This window comes from Euleptes europaea, chromosome 2 (assembly GCF_029931775.1).
Source record: "Euleptes europaea isolate rEulEur1 chromosome 2, rEulEur1.hap1, whole genome shotgun sequence".
In the NCBI taxonomy this organism is placed as follows: Eukaryota; Metazoa; Chordata; class Lepidosauria; order Squamata; family Sphaerodactylidae; genus Euleptes; species Euleptes europaea.
Window position 1 is genome coordinate 135666589 of NC_079313.1, and position 18461 is coordinate 135685049.

At 52.1% G+C, this 18461-nt stretch overlaps 1 protein-coding gene across 1 annotated transcript; it reads left to right on the forward strand.

Annotated features, from left to right (window-relative positions):
* Positions 1–4108: 4108 nt before the first annotated feature.
* On the forward strand, positions 4109–4680 carry LOC130472646 (peptidyl-prolyl cis-trans isomerase A-like). The gene has a single exon (XM_056844034.1). The coding sequence runs from the start codon at positions 4172–4174 to the stop codon at positions 4487–4489; it is 318 nt and encodes a 105-aa protein (XP_056700012.1). The 5' UTR covers positions 4109–4171; the 3' UTR covers positions 4490–4680.
* Positions 4681–18461: the final 13781 nt, after the last annotated feature.

Genomic DNA, 18461 nt, shown 5'->3' on the forward strand with positions numbered 1-18461 from the left:
TACTCCCCCCCCCCTTACTCTGTTAAAGTCACCAAGTCCCTATGGAGAATGACTAAGGCAAATCCTTTTCACGCTGACTCTGGTCGAGGTTTCTGGTTCTGGCGGTTGTGTATTCAGGTCCACTTGAACTTGCTCGGCATCTTGTTCCTCTTCCATATTTTCTCCAAGAAGCTCAGACACCATCTTTTCGGCCTCTTCTGGGTTCCTAGCTCTGTATCTCTTCCCGTCTCTGAAGATAATGATGGTGGCCGGGTACACCCATGAGAACCGAAATCCTTTATCAAACAAGCGTTTTGCGTAGGGCTGCATTTGCCTCCTTTCTGCAATCGTTTCCAGACTTAAATCTTGACGTACAAGGACCTTTTTTCCCCTAAACTGCAAGTCCTTAATTTTTTTCAAGGTGTTAAGAACCAGGTCTCTCTTCTTCTCTCTGCCGAACACAATAATTACTTCTCTTGGGGACCCAGAGGCTGACCTTCATTTATAAATCCGGTGTGCTCTTTCCACATTGTCCTGTTGGACCTCTATTCCCAACTCCTTAAACCAATCCACCAGAACCTTCTCCAACTGGCGGGGGGGGGGGGACATCCTCAGAAATTCCAGCTACTTTTAAATTTTTACGGCGTTGCCTATCGCTATTGGGAGCCAACTGACTTGTTAGCTCTTTAATCTTTTGTTGATTATCTTCGGCTTTTTTTCCTGCCTGCTCAGCAGTTTTTTTAACTGAGTCAACTGATTCTCTTAATTGTTTCAACTCCGATTGAACTCCACTGAAGCCTTCTTTTATTTTTTTGTCCAAGGCGAGAAGCATTTCTGAAAGGTCCTTGATTGTCTTTGCCATTTTGTCCGATAAAGAAGCTAAACTGCTTAAATAGTTTTGGGAACTTATCCCAAACGTTTTGACTCACGGTTGGTAGTTCAGGAGGAAGTTCAGGCTGTCTTTTCTGCAGACAAAAAGCAGGCAAAATTGTATCCAATTAGCTGGCAATTAGTCTTTTTAAAGCTTAAAACCAAAAGTTTTATCAGAGAGAGGTGGTGGTGCATCTAGCCGAGTTGACGCATGCGCAGAGCTCCTGCTGCCTTCCTCCTTGCATCCACCTGGGGACCCCCGTCAGGGCGACCTTGGCCACCGTGCTGCCTTCCTCCTTCTCCGCCATGCTGCCTTCCTTCTTCGCCACCACGCTGCCTTCCTGCTCCCCTCCAGCCGGAGAGCCCCACCAGGGAGACCTTCGCCCACATGCTGCCTTCGTCCTTCGCCTCCATGCTCCCATCCTCCTCCCCACCAGCCGGAGAGCCCCGCCAGGGACACCTTTGCTGCCATGTTGCCTTTCTCCTTCGCCGTGCTGCCTTCCTCCTCGCATCCAGCCGGAGAGTCCCGGAGAACAGAAGTTCCAGCAGACTGGAGGAGGGCTAATGTGGTCCCCATCTTTAAAAAGGGTAAAAAAGAAATCCCAAACAGTTATCGCCCAGTCAGCCTGACATCAATACCAGGTAAAATACTAGAGCAGATAATTAAACAGACGGTCTGTAAGCACTTAGAAAGAAATGCTGTGCTCATTGACAGTCAACATGGGTTTCTCAAAAACAGGTCATGCCAAACTAATTTCATATCTTTTTTTGAAAGAGTGACAAGTATGGTAGATGAAGGGAATGCTGTAGATGTAGTGTACCTTGATTTCAGTAAAGCCTTTGATAAAGTCCCCCCATGATCTTCTTGAAACAAAGCTAGTAAAATGGGGGCTGGACACTGCTACTGTTAGGTGGATTGGCAATTGGTTGACCAACCGAACCCAAAGGGTGCTCATTAATGGCACAACTTCATCCTGGAGAGAAGTGTCCAGTGGGGTACCACAGGGGTCTGTCCTGGGACCGGTATTATTTTTATAAATGACTTGGATGATGGAATAGAGAGCATGCTGATCAAATTTGCAGATAACACCAAGTTAGGAGGGGTAGTTAATACCCCGGAGGATAGGGTCAGAGTTCAGAATGACCTCGATAGACTGGAAAGCTGGGCCATAAGTAATAAAATGGATTTCAATAGGGAGAAGTGTAAGGCAGACACAACATAAAGCACGGGTTCAGGATGGGAGGTAGTCGGCTAGACAACAGTACATGTGAAAGAGATCTGGGAGTCTTAGTGGACCACAAACTGAACATGAGTCAACAGTGTGATATGGCGGCGAAGAAGGCCAATGCAATTCTGGGCTGCATCAATAGGAGTATTGTGTCTAGATCAAGGGAAGTAATACTACCACTGTATTCTGCATTGGTCAGACCTCACTTGGAATACTGTGTCCAGTTTTGGGCGCCACAATTTCAGAAGGATGTGGACAAGTTGGAGCGTGTCCAGAGGAGGGCGACCAGAATGGTCAGAGGTCTGGAATCTATGCCCTATGAGGAGAGGCTTAGGGAGCTGGGTTTGTTTAGTTTGGAGGAGAGGAGGTTGAGGGGAGACATGAAGCCGTGTTTAACTATTTGAAGGGATGTCCTGTTGGTGAGGGAACAAGCTTGTTCTCTGTTGCTCCAGAGACTAGAATATGGAGCAATGGCGCCCTCGCTCCCCCGGTCCTCCCCCCTCCCAGGCGGGAGGGTAGCCAGCGGTGGGCCCGAGCAAACGAGGCACCAGGGGGGTGCAGCCTGTTGTCGATCGATTGGCAAGGGAGGAAGGGAGGAAAACAGAGAAAGAGGAAAAGGGAGAGAGGGAGAAAGAAATGGAAAGAGGGAGAGAAAGAAAAGGACGGAGGGAGACAGACAAAGAAAGAGACAGAAAGAGAGGGAGAGAGAAAAGCCTCCCCCCCCCACACACACACACCTGCCGGCCCCACGCAACCTGGCCCCAGGCTCCATGCCCTCCCCCCCCGAGTCCACAAATGCCCCCCCGAAGCCCAATCGGCTCCTTCGTGCATGCTCTGCCGCTGGGAGCCGCGGGCCTCTTTTCCCCTCTCCCTCTCGCTGCTCAACAGCCACGGGCAGCGAGAGGGGGCTTACAGTGTGCCCCGGGGTTCCTGCACGCTACAGCTATAGGGGGCAGCCTTGAGGGAAGCGTCCCTCCCCCTCCTCTCGCCGACCGACAGCCGTCAGTCGGCGAGAGGAGGTCCAAAGGGTGCCGCAGTGCCCCTGCAAGCCGTGGCCCCAGGAACACCCTCAGAGAGGGCCAGCCTGCGCCACGCCTCCGTGGCAAGGCCTCGGAGCTCCCGAGGGCCACAAAAAATGTCTGCACCATCATGAAAAGTCAAGGCAAAGGGCTGAATGAGTGAAGCAGGGGCCCCAGTCGTGCATTTTAGAAAGCCATCTCCAAACCGGAGCTCCCCCAGCTGAGCAAGGCTAACTCTCGTGTGCCCTTTCCCGTCTCCAGGAAGCGAGTGGAAGTATGTGATCGTGTCCACGGTGCGGTCCTGTTCCCGGTCGATCATTGACAAAAGGCCCACCATCGGCTGGCTGAAGAAGCATTTGGGGTTTGTGATCGACCCAAACCAGATCAACGTCTGCATCACCCGGGCGCAGGAGGGGCTCTGCATCATTGGTAAGCCAGCGTGGTGTAGTGGTTAAGAGTGGTGGCTTGGAGCGGTGGACTCTGATCTGGAGAAAGGGTTTGATTCCTCATTCTTCCCATGAGCGGTGGAGGCTAATCTGGTGAACTGGATTTGTTTCCCCACTCCTACACACGAAGCCAGCTGGGTGACCTTGGGCTAGTCACAGTTCTGTTAGAGCTCTCTCAGCCCCACCTACCTCACAGGGTGTCTGTTGTGGGGAAGGGAAGGGAAGGTGATTGTAAGGTGGTTTGAGTCTCCCTTAGGTGGTAAAGAAAGTCTGCATATGAAAAGCAACTCTTCTTCTCCTCCTCCTCCTTTTCCTCCTCCTCCTCCTTATCCTTCTCCTCCTCCGTCGTCATGGAGGGCCAGGGCAGCTCTGTGCTTCATGCAGTGCGTGACTGAAGGCAGAATTGCTGGGCAGAGTGCTGGGCTCAAGGGCCAGATGATGCCTGGGGAACCCTCGGTATCCCTGAGTGGTTTAGGAGGCCCTGCCGGGGAGGGGGGGGAGCGTAATTGGCGGAGGGCCGCTGGCCCAGTTCCACAGTTCGTGTTCTCTCCCTGCCTGCTCCTTGTTACCTGAGGAGAAAGGGTTTGGTTACAAGGGATCCTGCTTCCATAGAATCATTCCAGGGTTCATGTGCCAGGGTGGTGACTTTACCCGCCATAACGGAACAGGTGGCAAATCTATTTATGGTGAGAAGTTTGCTGATGAGAACTTCCTCCTCACGCATACAGGCCCTGGCATCTTGTCTATGGCAAATTGCGGTCCCAATACAAATGGGTCTCAGTTCTTAATCTGCACTGCCAAGACTGGCTGGTTGGATGGGAAACATGTGGTCTTTGGCCGCGTGAAAGATGGACTGGACATTGTGCAAGCAATGGAGCGCTTTGGATCCAGGAATGGCAAGACAAGTAAGAAGATCACCATCAATGACTGTGGGCAGCTGTCATAAAATTCCTTTGTCTTAACAACTAACCATTCCTTCTGTAGCTGGGGTTAGCACACCACCTGGAGTGCTGTGGTCCCCTGTAACCCTTGTGCTCCTGACTTACTGCTGCTTTTTTATTGGGTTTCAATTTCTGCTCCCTCACAAGTCCAGCTGGACTGAAGACAAGTTTGTTTGCAAAATGAAATAAAACAAGTTAAACCCCCCCAAAAAAAAATTAAGATATTGCACCAGTTTAAAAATATTGGATTGTAATATTGACGTCTGCTGATCTTCCAGAAAACTGGATTACAGTATTCTTTATCTTCTTTCCTTATTAAGAATCAGGATTTTCAAGAGACACATTTTGGAACTTTTGTTTTGTTTCATTGGAACGGTTTAATGGTTTACAAGGTCATAATTGGACTTGGATTACAGTATTATTGACATTATGTTACTATGAAGAACCAGGATTTTTTTATGAGATAGACTCTGGAAGTCCTCTTTTTTAACTGGAATTGTCTAATTCTATAAAAAGTCATAATTTCGTGGCCATGCTGCTGTCCTCCTTCGCCTCCATGCTGCCTTCCTCCTTCACCGCCATGCTGCCATCCTCCTTTGCCACCGTGCTGCCGTCCTCCTTCCCTCCAGCCGGAGAGCCCCGGCAAGGAGGCCTTCGCCGCCATGCTGCCTTCCTCCTTCGCCGCCATGCTGCCTTCTTCCTTTGCCGACATGCTGCCATCCTCCTCCCGTCCAGCCGGAGAGCCCCGGCAAGGAGGCCTTCGCCGCCATGCTGCCTTCCTCCTTCGCCGCCATGCTGCCGCCCTCCTCCGCTCCAGCCGGAGAGCCCCGCCAGGGAGACCTTCTCCACCATGCTGCCGTCCTCCTTTGTCGCCATGCTGCTGTCCTCCTTCGCCGCCATGCTGCCGTCCCCCTCCAGCCAGAGACCCCCCCCAGGGAGACCTTGCCGTCATGCTGCCTTCCTCCTTCGCAGCCATGCTGCCTTCCGCCTTCGCCGCCATGCTGCCTTCCACCTTCGCCGCCATGCTGCTGTCCTCCTTCACCGCCAAGCTGCCGTCCTCCTCCTCTCCAGCCGGAGAGCCCCTGCAGAGAGGCCTTCGCCGCCATGCTGCCGTCCTCCTCCCCTCCAGCCGGAGAGCCCCACTGGGGAGACTTTCGCCACCATGCTGCCATCCTCCTTCACGGCCATGCTGCCGTCCTCCTTCCCTCCAGCTGGAGAGCTTCGGCAGGGAGGCCTTTGCCGCCATGCTGCCTTCCTCCTTCGCCGCCATGCTGTCTTCCCTCTTGCCGCCATGCTGCTGTCCTCCTCCCCTCCAGCCGGAGAGCCCCGGCAGGGAGACCTCCTCCGCCATGCTGCCTTCCTCCTTCGCTGCCATGCTGTTGCTCTCCTCTGCTCCAGCCGGAGAGCCCCACTGGGGAGACTTTCGCCACCATGCTGCCTTCCTCCTTCGCCTCCATGCTGCCGTCCTCCTTCCCTCCAGCCGGAGAGCCCCGGCAGGGAGGCCTTTGCCGCCATGCTGCCTTCCTCCTTTGCCGCCATGCTGTCTTCCCTCTTGCCGCCATGCTGCTGTCCTCCTCCCCTCCAGCCGGAGAGCCCCGGCAGGGAGGCTTTCGCCGCCATGCTGCCTTCTTCATTCGCCGCCATGCTGCCTTCCTCCTTTGACACCATGCTGCCACCCTCCTCCGCTCCAGCCGGAGAGCCCCAGCAGGGAGACCTTCTCCGCCATGCTGCCTTCCTCCTTCGCTGCCATGCTGTTGCTCTCCTTCCCTCCAGCCGGAGAGCCCCACTGGGGAGACTTTCGCCACCATGCTGTCTTCCTCCTTCGCCGCCATGCTGCCGTCCTCCTTCCCTCCAGCCGGAGAGCCCCGGCAGGGAGGCCTTTGCCGCCATGCTGCCTTCCTCCTTCGCCGCCATGCTGTCTTCCCTCTTGCCGCCATGCTGCTGTCCTCCTCCCCTCCAGCCGGAGAGCCCCGGCAGGGAGGCTTTCGCCGCCATGCTGCCTTCTTCGTTCGCCGCCATGCTGCCTTCCTCCTTTGACACCATGCTGCCACCCTCCTCCGCTCCAGCTGGAGAGCCCCGCCAGGGAGACCTTCTCCGCCATGCTGCCTTCCTCCTTCGCTGCCATGCTGTTGCTCTCCTCTGCTCCAGCCGGAGAGCCACGCCAGGGAGACCTTCTCCGCCATGCTGCCTTCCTCCTTCGCCACCATGCTGCTGTCCTCCTTCGCCGCCATGCTGCCGTCCTCCTCCCCTCCTGCCGGAGACCCCCACCAGGGAGACCTTCGCCACCATGCTACCTTTCTCCTTCGCAGCCATGCTGCCTTCTGCCTTCACCGCCATGCTGCCTTCCTCCTTCGCTGCCATGCTGCCTTCCTCCTTAGCAGCCATGCTACCGTCCTCCTTCGCCACCATGCTGCCGTCTTCCTCCCCTCCAGCTGGAGACCCCTGCCAGGGAGACCTTCGCCGCCATGCTGCCTTCCTCCTTTGCCGCCATGTTGCCGTCCTCCTTCACCGCCATGCTGCCGTCCTCCTTCCCTCCTTCCCTCCAGCCGGAGAGCCCCGGCAGGGAGGCCTTTGCCGCCATGCTGCTGTCCTCCTCCCCTCCAGCCGGAGAGCCCCGGCAGGGAGGCTTTCGCCGCCATGCTGCCTTCTTCATTCGCCGCCATGCTGCCTTCCTCCTTTGACACCATGCTGCCACCCTCCTCCGCTCCAGCCGGAGAGCCCCAGCAGGGAGACCTTCTCCGCCATGCTGCCTTCCTCCTTCGCTGCCATGCTGTTGCTCTCCTTCCCTCCAGCCGGAGAGCCCCACTGGGGAGACTTTCGCCACCATGCTGTCTTCCTCCTTCGCCGCCATGCTGCCGTCCTCCTTCCCTCCAGCCGGAGAGCCCCGGCAGGGAGGCCTTTGCCGCCATGCTGCCTTCCTCCTTCGCCGCCATGCTGTCTTCCCTCTTGCCGCCATGCTGCTGTCCTCCTCCCCTCCAGCCGGAGAGCCCCGGCAGGGAGGCTTTCGCCGCCATGCTGCCTTCTTCGTTCGCCGCCATGCTGCCTTCCTCCTTTGACACCATGCTGCCACCCTCCTCCGCTCCAGCTGGAGAGCCCCGCCAGGGAGACCTTCTCCGCCATGCTGCCTTCCTCCTTCGCTGCCATGCTGTTGCTCTCCTCTGCTCCAGCCAGAGAGCCACGCCAGGGAGACCTTCTCCGCCATGCTGCCTTCCTCCTTCGCCACCATGCTGCTGTCCTCCTTCGCCGCCATGCTGCCGTCCTCCTCCCCTCCTGCCGGAGACCCCCACCAGGGAGACCTTCGCCACCATGCTACCTTTCTCCTTCGCAGCCATGCTGCCTTCTGCCTTCACCGCCATGCTGCCTTCCTCCTTCGCTGCCATGCTGCCTTCCTCCTTAGCAGCCATGCTACCGTCCTCCTTCGCCACCATGCTGCCGTCTTCCTCCCCTCCAGCTGGAGACCCCTGCCAGGGAGACCTTCGCCGCCATGCTGCCTTCCTCCTTTGCCGCCATGTTGCCGTCCTCCTTCACCGCCATGCTGCCGTCCTCCTTCCCTCCTTCCCTCCAGCCGGAGAGCCCCGGCAGGGAGGCCTTTGCCGCCATGCTGCCGTCCTCCTCCCCTCCAGCCGGAGAGCCCCGCCGGGGAGACTTTCGCCACCATGCTGCCATCCTCGTTCGCTGCCATGCTGCCGTCCTCCTCCCCTCCAGCTGGAGAGCTCCGGCAGGGAGACCTTCGCCACCATACTGCCTTCCTCCTTCACTGCCATGCTGCCTTCCTCCTTCGCCGCCATGCTGCCGTCCTCCTTCCCTCCAGCCGGAGAGCCCCAGCAGGGAGACCTTTGCCGCCATGCTGCCTTCCTCCTTCGCCACCATGCTGCCTTCCTCCTTTGCCGCCATGCTGCCGTCCTCCTCCCCTCCAGCCGGAGAGCCCCGGCAGGGAGGCTTTCGCCGCCATGCTGCCTTCCTCGTTCGCCGCCATGCTGCCTTCCTCCTTTGCCGCCATGCTGCCGCCCTCCTCCGCTTCAGCTGGAGTGGCCCACCTCGGAGACCTTCTCCGCCATGCTGCCTTCCTCCTTCGCTGCCATGCTGCCGTCCTCCTTCGCCACCATGCTGCCGTCCTCCTTTGTCGCCATGCTGCCTTCCTCCTCCCCTCCAGCCGGAGACCCCGACCAGGGAGACCTTTGCCGCCATGCTGCCTTTCTCCTTCGCAGCCATGCTGCCTTCCGCCTTCGCCGCCATGCTGCCTTCCTCCTTTGCCGCCATGCTGCCTTCCTCCTTCGCCACCATGCTGCCGTCCTCCTTCGCCACCATGCTGCCGTCCTCCTCCCCTCCAGCTGGAGACCCCTGCCAGGGAGATCTTCGCCGCCATGCTGCCTTCCTCCTTCGCCGCCATGCTGCCTTCCTCCTCGCATCCAGCCGGAGAGTCCCGGAGAACAGGAGAAGTTCCAGCAGACTGGAGGAGGGCTAATGTGGTCCCCATCTTTAAAAAGGGGGGGAAAAGAAATCCCAAACAATTATCGCCCAGTCAGCCTGACATCAATACCAGGTAAAATACTAGAGCAGGTAATTAAACAGACGGTTTGTAAGCACTTAGAAAGAAAAGCTGTGCTCACTGACAGTCAACATGGGTTTCTCAAAAACAGGTCATGCCAAACTAATCTCATATCTTTTTTTGAAAGAGTGACAAGTATGGTAGATAAAGGGAATGCTGTAGATGTAGTGTACCTTGATTTCAGTAAAGCCTTGGATAAAGTCCCCCATGATCTTCTTGAAACAAAGCTAGTAAAATGTGGGCTGGACACTGCTACTGTTAGGTGGATTGGTACGGTAATTGGTTGACCAACCGAACCCAAAGGGTGCTCATTAATGGCACAATGTGAGCACTTGTCCCCGTAGTAGTCCCATAAACAACACCCACAGACAAGTAGTCCAAAAGAGAGTTTATTAGAAGACCTACAGGTTTTATTTATTTATTAGAAGACCTACAGGTTTACAGAGCTAACAGGTAAATTGGCACGAATGAGTACTAGAGACACGGCACAAGGCCTATATGGACACGCATTAGTCATATCAGGATAGCATAGGTAGCCATGGTCACCCCCCTCCTAACGAGGACAGTTCCCACGGGAGATAGCACTGGAATAGGAATTCGGCAGTTCACAGGCTTGGCCTTGAGGTGCAACTGGTGAAAGCAAGACATTCAGAGCCTGGCAGGCTGCAGGGAGCAGAGAGCTGCAGAAAGCAGGCCTGACATACAACTTCATCCTGGAGAGAAGTGACCAGTGGGGTACCACAGGGGTCTGTCCTGGGACCGGTACTATTTAATATTTTTATAAATGACTTGGATGATGGAATAGAGAGCATGCTAATCAGATTTTCAGATGACACCAAGTTAGGAGGGGTAGGTAATTCCCCGGAGGATAGGGTCAGAGTTCAGAATTATCTCGATAGGCCATAAGTAATAAAATGGATTTCAAGAGGGAGAAGTGTAAGGTACTTCACCTAGGCAGACACAACATAAGGCACAGGTTCAGGATGGGAGGCAGTCGGCTAGGGAACAATAGATGTGAAAGAGATCTGGGAGTCTTAGTGGATCACAAACTGAACATGAGTCAACAGTGTGATATGGCGGCTAAGAAGGCCAATGCAATTCTGGGCTGCATCAATAGGAGTATTGTATCTAGATCAAGGGAAGTAATAGTACCACTGTATTCTGCATTGGTCAGACCGCACTTGGAATACTGTGTCCAGTTTTGGGCTCCACAGTTTCAGAAGGATGTGGACAAGTTGGAGCGTGTCCAGAGGAGGGCGACCAGAGTGGTCAGAGGTCTGGAATCCATGCCCTATGAGGAGAGACTTAAGGAGCTGGGTTTGTTTAGTTTGGAGGAGAGGAGGTTGAGGGGAGACATGAAGCCGTGTTTAAATATTTGAAGGGATGTCCTGTTGATGAGGGAACTAGCTTGTTCTCTGTTGCTCCAGAGACTAGAATATGGAGTAATGGATTTAAACTAATAGAAAAGCGATTCCACCTAAACATTAGGAAGAACTTCCTGACGGTGAGGGCTGTTCGATGGTGGAATACACTGCCTCGGAGGGTGGTGGAGTCCCCATCTTTGGAGGTCTTTAAGCAGAGGCTAGATGGCCATCTGTCGGGAGTGCTTTGATTATGGGATCCTGCATTGCGGGGGGAGGGTTGGGGTCACTGGGGATGTGGGGGGGGAGGTAGTTGTTAATTTCCTGCATTGTGCAGGGGGTTGGACTAGATGACCCTGGCGGTCCCTTCCAACTCTATGATTCTATGATTCTAGGGTGACCTTGGCCTCCATGCTGCCTTCCTCCTCGCGTCCAGCTGGAGAGCCCCGCCAGGGTGACCTTTGCCACCATGCTGCCTTCCTCCTTGCGTCCAACTTGGGCCCCACATGAAGAAGATCTCTGCTGATGCTTGCCGGTCTTTAAAGATATTGCACCAGTTTAAAAATATTGGATTGTAATATTGACGTCTGCTGATCTTCCAAAAAACTGGATTACTGAATTCTTTATCTTCTTTCCTTATTAAGAATCAGGATTTTCAAGAGACACATTTTGGAACTTTTGTTTTGTTTTATTGGAACGGTTTAATGGTTTACAAGGTCATAATTGGACTTGGATTACAGTATTATTGACATTATGTTACTATGAAGAACCAGGATTTTTTTTATGAGATAGACTCTGGAAGTCCTCTTTTTTAACTGGAACTGTCTAATTGTATAAAAAGTCATAACTGAACATTTGACAATAAAAAGAAAAAGAAAAGAGATCATCGTTTTACGTGTTGCTCTCTGGTATTGCATCCCCTCAGGCAAAGGATGTTCTTTTAAAATGTTTATTGTAAATTCTCAATGACCAGTTAACATTAACGTTTATTCTGACTTGTTTTTGGTGGTCAGTCATCTCCCAGGCCCAGCCAGCCACCGTCTCCAGCAGGCTCGACAGGGTCTCTGCCGGGTATCTCAGTCAAGTTTGAGCAAAGTGATAGTACTAGGCTCTTGGTATAATAACTCAAGTTCAAACAAATATGTGTCAAAGGCACATTTAACTATACAAAAAAACGACCAACAATAAATGTGAACAATGTGTGAAACAACAACTTTCACTGGCATTTTGGATAAGCATAATACCATTCTGAGAATACACCTTTTAGAGCCATTTTGTGCCTAGCTTACAGATTACCATCAGGTCGATTGAACAGTTACATAACACACACCTGCATCTCATTAAGCACATGTCATGAGATGCAGAGGAGGAATGAACAGCATCAGAGGCGCTTTGAGATTTCCAAATAACTTTGGACAAATCTATGAAAAAATGCATTAATTTGAAGGTATGCTCACTACCCTCCAATTGACATTTTAAATGTATAAATATTATAATAATGACACCAACGGCAAAATCAAATTGTTTATGAAGTTTATTTATTTGTATATTCATAGTTTGAAAGAAACACTGAATTGGAACCTTGGCTGATGAAGCTACACTATAGTAGCGAAAGCGTGATAGTTAATCCGGACAACGTTCCCTTCTTGTTCCATGCCATGTTCCATGTCAGACAGTTTAAAGACTGGAATTGATTAATTGGAAATACCTGTAACAAAGAAGAAATAATTGAGTGCAAAGAAAGAAGAGTATTCATACCCACCTTATATTTCCTTGAATTTTCATACTTGTCTTGCTTGTATTGTCTTAGTGTATACCTTGTATACGTGGGGTTGGGCTAGATGACCCTGGTGGTCTCTTCCAACTCTATGGTTCAAATGCATTATACAATCTTTCAATGGAGATGCTATCTAGCAACCTTCCTTTGGCCAGTCCATGTCACGAATGATCTACACAGTGGAGTGACCAGGTAATGGCTGGGGATCTCCTGCAATTACAATTGGTCTCCAAGTTAAAGAGATAGGGTTGCCAACCTCCAGGAGTTCTGCTATTACAACTGATCTCCAGCTGATATAGATCAGATCACCTGGAGAAAAGTGGCTGCTTTGGCAATTGGACTCTATGGCATTGAAGTCCCTCCCCTCCCCAAACCCTGCCCTCCTCTGGCTCCACCCCCAAAATCCCCCACCGGTGGCAAAGAGGGACCTGGCAACCCTATACAGAGATCAGTTCCCCTGGAGAAAATGGGAACTCCCTGCCCCAGGATGTTGAGGGCCTGAGCTAAGGGTTAATGATAGGGTTGCCAGATCCCTCTTCGCCACTGGTGGGAGATTTTTGGGGCGGAGCCTGAGGAGGGCCGGGTTTGGGGAGGGGAGGGACTTCAATGCCATAGAGTTCAATTGCCAAAGCGGCCATTTTTCTCCAGGTGATCTGATCTCTATCGGCTGGAGATCAGTTGAATTAGCAGGAGATCTCCTGCTACTACCTGGCAGTTGGCAACCCTAGTTAATGAAAACAATGTGTCAGTTTTTACGGCGTATTACAGGGCCCTCAAGATGCGTAGCTTGAGCAATCATAAGGCTAGAACTAGGCCAAGGCTCCCTCGAAGCCAAAGCTTGGCTACAAGCCTTTAAACATAGATTTAAGATTATATTTTCAATTTAGAAGGACATCCTTATACACAAGTGAAACCATTAAACCAAGACCAGTTCAACTCCCGTTGGTGCAAGAAATTGATAAAAAATTATCACTTTTAGGACTGTCTAAGGATATTTTATTAAGCATGGGGAAAAGGAAATCTATATCAATTATTAAGAGCTATACAAAAAATTTGGATTATTCCAGCTCTACAATGCGTGCTCGAAGAGTATGCTCTGCTCAGTTCTTAGGTATCCTTCCTCCGCTGCAAACTCCACCATATTTCAGTAACTTAACAGTCCCTTGGTTTCCAAAGAGCCTTCATGCTTGCTCGTTTGAACGCTGTGCCTTGAGCAGGGCTAAGTGGAGGATTTGGAAATTTACCCTACCCCGAAAGACTTTGCTCATGTAATATGAAGAAAATTGATACACTTTCTCACATGATGCTGGAGTGTCCCCATTTCAAACTCCAACGTGACCAATGGATCACTCCTCTTTTAACTAAACAGCCAGCGTGGTGTAGTGGTTAAGAGCGGTGGTTTGGAGTGGCGGACTCTGATCTGGACAACCGGGTTTGATTCCCCACTCCTCCACATGAGCGGAGCTCTCTCAGCCCCACCTACCTCAAAGGGTGTCTTTTGTGGGGAGGGGGAGGGAAGGTGATTGTAAGCTGGTTTAAGTCTCCCTTAAGCGGTAGAGAAAGTTGGCATATAAAAACCAACTTTTCTTCTTCTCCTTCTTCTTTCTTCTCCTTCTCCTCCTCCTCCTCCTCCTCCTCCTTCTCCTTCTCCTCCTCCTCCTGCTTCTGCTTTTCCTCCTCCTCCTCCTCCTCCTTCTCTCTGCCACCATAACAGATAATAAAATAGTCTCCTTTTTGCTGGTGGATAGAGATCCAAGTATAACATTGGCAGTGGTCAAGTATCTCTCCACCATATTTTACAAAAAAAAAAAAAAAAAAAAACCTCCCCATTAACTGCTCGAGACCTGTGGGTCATTGTCAGACTTCAGTACCTCGTTGCATCTCAGCAGTAGTAAACTTCACTCCAGACGTTGCAGAGAGTTTAAAGTTTTATTAAGAAAGCAAACGGGTTCAGTAGATCTATACAAACTTAAGGTCAGAATACCGAATGGGAAAATACAGGCTATCTTTATAGGGGACACACACTAGAACTGATTACACGTAATCTTTGAAATGCAAAACATCAGTGTTCTTTCAAGCTTCTAGAGGTGCCAGGTTTCTGGCAGAATTGACACCTTGAGAAGAGATAGTTGATTTACAATAGGAAGGCTTTGAAGTGGAAGTGTTACTTCCTCCGGCCTTAGCCCCGTCCTCTCAAACGGAAGAGACTTTCCCATGAGACCGGGAAGGGGGGGAAGAACACGGAGTTTGCTTAACAGGGAACCGACTGGGTGCCCTCGCTGACGCTACGCCTCCCCAAAGACCCCTCCCCGGGTTTTCTTGGTTTGGCGGGGTAGTGCCGATGAAATTCCGCTACCAGGGTGGGGGTCTTTACGTGCATAGCGGACACCCATTCATCGTGGCTGGAGTTCAGGTGTCTCCAATGTACGAGATACTTCAGCTGGCCCCTTCGCACCCGAGAATCTAACACCTTGGAGATCTCAAAGAGCTGTTCCCCTTGCACCATAATTGGGGTCGCACCTGCGGGTTCAGGGTGCCATTCAGGTGCCGGTATAAAGGGTTTTAACAGACTCACATGGAATACCGGGTGAACCCCTGTAGGGTTTTCGGCAGTTCCAACTCCACAGTAACCTCATTGATAACCCGGGAGATTGGGAACGGCCCCATAAATTTTTGACTCCAGTTTCTTGCACAGACATAAAGACCTGAGATTCTTGGTGGAGAGGTAAACCTTCCCTCCGACCTTTAATTCCCATTGGGGTGCCCTGTGTTTGTCTGCCTGTGCCTTGTATCTCTCCTTTGCCTGCTCCAAATTTTTTATAAGCCAGGGCCAAGTGCTCCTCACTGTGTTGGCCCACACTGACACCTCGGGGGGGGGGTTGCCGCCCAGCAGGAGGGGTACAGCCCCCAAGGGCCCAAATTCCATACTGTAGACAGCTTTGAAAGGGCTTATACCAGTAGCAGAGTGTACCTAGTTATTATAGGTGTATTCCGCCAAAGGCAGCATGTCGACCCATTTGCCTTGGTGGTAATTCACAAAACAGAGCATGTAACATTCTACTACAGTGTTAACCCTTTCTGTCTGCCCATCTGTCTGCGGGTGATAGGCCAAAGAAAAGCCCTGTTGCACACCCACAAGTCCTAAAAATGCTTTCCAAAACTTTGACACGAAAACGGACCCCCTGTCATTCACGACCTTCCGTGGGAAGCCGTGTAATCTGAAGACCTGGTGCACAAACAAGCGAGCCAGTTCATGTGCAGAGGGCATTCCCTCACATGGAACGAGATGAACCTATTTCGAGAAGAGATCCGTGATCACCCACAGAACCATCTTTCCCTGGCTAGAAGGGAGGTCGGTTATGAAATCCATCCTGATTACCCGCTGGGGTGCCTCCGGAGTCTCTAGGGGCTTTAACAAACCAGGAGATTTCCCCATCAAGCGCTTGCTCGTTGCACACAAGCGACAAGATTTAATGAACATATTGATGTCCTGGTGCATTCCCGGCCACCAGAACTGCCTTCTTACTAGGTGCATGGTCGTTGCAAACCCGAAATGCCCCCCTGTTTTGGAACTGTGGCTCCATTCCAACACCTCCCGCCGCAGCTCCAGAGGGACATAATGTTTATCCTTGTGGGCACCATTCTCGTCTATTACTTGGGATGGGAGAGACTTATCCCCTCGCTCCGGCTGAATAGCCTCCCCCCACCTTCGTTTGACAGCCTCCAGGAGGTCCTCTGGGACTGTCAAGGATCAGGGGTAGAGCAGCCGACTCCCGAGGGGAGACTGGGACCAGCTCCTCTGCCCTGTCTCCCCGCTCTAGCTGGGAGGACTCCCCCTCCTCCCCTGTGACTGTGCCTGGAGGATCCCCGGGGACCACCGGGGATGGGGGGGCAGGGGTAGCCCCCACTTGAGAGGAGTCTGGGACTGACTCTCTCGCTGCTGCGCGGGTTTGGGCTCTGGTTAGAACTCCTGCGCTACTCCCCTCTGGAGACAAGCCCAGGTGTTCTCGGGTAAAGAGGGCTCCTACTGGCCGTTGGACTCTACATTCATATTGCGGCATTCGGGACAGCCCGTCGGCCAGGCAGTTTTCCTTCCCAGGCATGTGTTTAATAGTGAAACGGAACTTGGAAAAAAAGTCTGCCCAGCGCAGCTGTTTAGCCGATAGCTTCCTCTGACCCAATATAGCCTCAAGATTCTGGTGGTCGGTCCAGACCTCAAAAGGTTCAGCCGCTCCCTCCAGGAACTGCTGCCAGACCGTAAGGGCATGCTTAATTGCCATGGCTTCCTTTTCCCCAATCGGCCAGTTTCCCCAATCGGCCAGTTTAGCTCCGGGCCGGAGAATTTCCTTGAAAAATAGGCACAGGGACTAAGCACCCCTTGGTCATCTGAAGGAGCGCACCTCCCATTGCCTTCTCTGAGGCGTTTACCTGAAGGGTGAATGGCTTAGGACAATCTGGGTGAGCCAGAACGGGCTCGGAGGTAAAGCGCCTCTTCAGAGTTTCAAATGCCGCCTGACACCGATCAGTCCAAGGCACTTGGTATTGCGCAAAGGTAGCCTCCTGCCCTTTCCCCTTGGTTTTAATCAGATCGGTGATTGGTAAGGCTATTTTGGCAAAGTCCTGAATAAAGCCTCTATAAAAATTTGCAAACCCCAAGAACTGCTGGACCTGCTTGCGAGTCCTGGGGGGTTCCCACTCCCAGACCGCCTGAACCTTCTCGGGGTCCATAATCAAACCTTGGGGGGGATACAACATATCCAAGAAAAGACAACTGGCTCTGGTTGAACGCAAATTTTGACAGCTTGGCATACAAATGGTTGTCCCTTAAACGACGCAAAACCTCCCACACCAACTCTCGGTGTTCCTCGGGGTCCCTGGAGTAGATCAGAATATCGTCCAAATAAATGATCACCTGTTTAAACAGCAGATCATGGAGGATCTCATTAATTAATTGCATGAAGCACGACGGTGCCCCAGATAGACTGAACGGCATGACCATGAATTCAAATAACCCATAACAGCAAGAAAAGGCCATCTTTGCTTCATCCCCCTCCTTAATCCGGACCCGGTAGTAAGCTTCCGCCAGGTCAAGTTTCGCGAACACACAGCCCTCCTGGAGAGCACTCAGGAGGTCCGGAATTAAGGGAATGGGATAGGCGTTAGTCTCAGTAATCACGTTAAGCCCCCTATAGTCAACACACAGACTTTCCCACGAGACCGGGAGGGGGGGAAGAACACGGAGTTTGCTTAACCGGGGCCCGATTGGGTGCCCTCGCTGACAGTCATGGGAGCTTAGAAGGAAAGGAAGGAAGGAAGAAAATGAGAGCAGCTTTCTGAAGCAGATGAAAGGAGCTGTGGCTTCACGGACTTCTGATGCGGTTGAAGGAGACAAGAGATAAGAAGGGTACCCACAGCCTCCCCTGAGCCCGGCTCTAAGCACCAGCTGTTCCATTAGCCTGTGGATGAGGCAGTTTCTTCAGCCAAGGCTGAAGCTAAGAGGCGTTACTTCATTAAGAAAGCTAAGAGGTGTTACTTCATTAGCATAGTAAATTGCCCACCCTAAAGGCCGAATGGCCGCCATTTCGGATCATGGGTTGTATGAAAGCCTGGGGTGTGGGCTTGACAAGACTTTGTATGTCTGAGGTGAGGAGACTATCATGTGTTGGGAGGAGACAATGACAATTGAAATGATTGGTATATACTCTCGCGCTGCACTGAAAATAACCGCTTCTGCTTTGGACTGGAGCCCATTGTTCAGATGAATAACAAATCTTTAAATCTCTCCCCCCCCCCCGATGTATTAATTGGACAAAAGGCACCAAGGGACAAATCTGTTGGTTGTAAAACAGTGATCGGCCAACAATGCGGTGATGGCTGCCATCTTGGAAGGCGTTAAGAGGGGAGTGGACATGTTCACGGAGGAGAGGGCTACCCATGGCTACTAGTAAAAATGGCTACTAGTCATGATGCACACCTATTCTCTCTCCAGGATCAGAGGAGCAGGCCTATTAGATGAGGTGCTGTGAAACACAGGCAGGATGCTGCTGCTGCAGTCGCCTTGCTTGTGGGCTTCCTAGAGGCCCCTGGTTGGCCGCTGGGTGAACAGACTCCTGGACTTGATGGGCCTGAGTTTGATCCAGCATGGCCTATCTTATGCCCTTATGCTTTGGAAGGTAGACTCTATGGCATTATAAGCCCAACAAATAAATAAATTATACCCACTGAGGTCCCTCCCCTCTCCAAACCCCCCTCCCCAGGCTCCACCCCCGCAAATCTCCACGTATTTCCCA

Excerpts from the sequence above, each read along its gene's own strand:
- LOC130472646 (XM_056844034.1), top strand. The coding sequence starts at position 4,172 with ATGTGCCAGGGTGGTGACTTTACCCGCCATAACGGAACAGGTGGCAAA.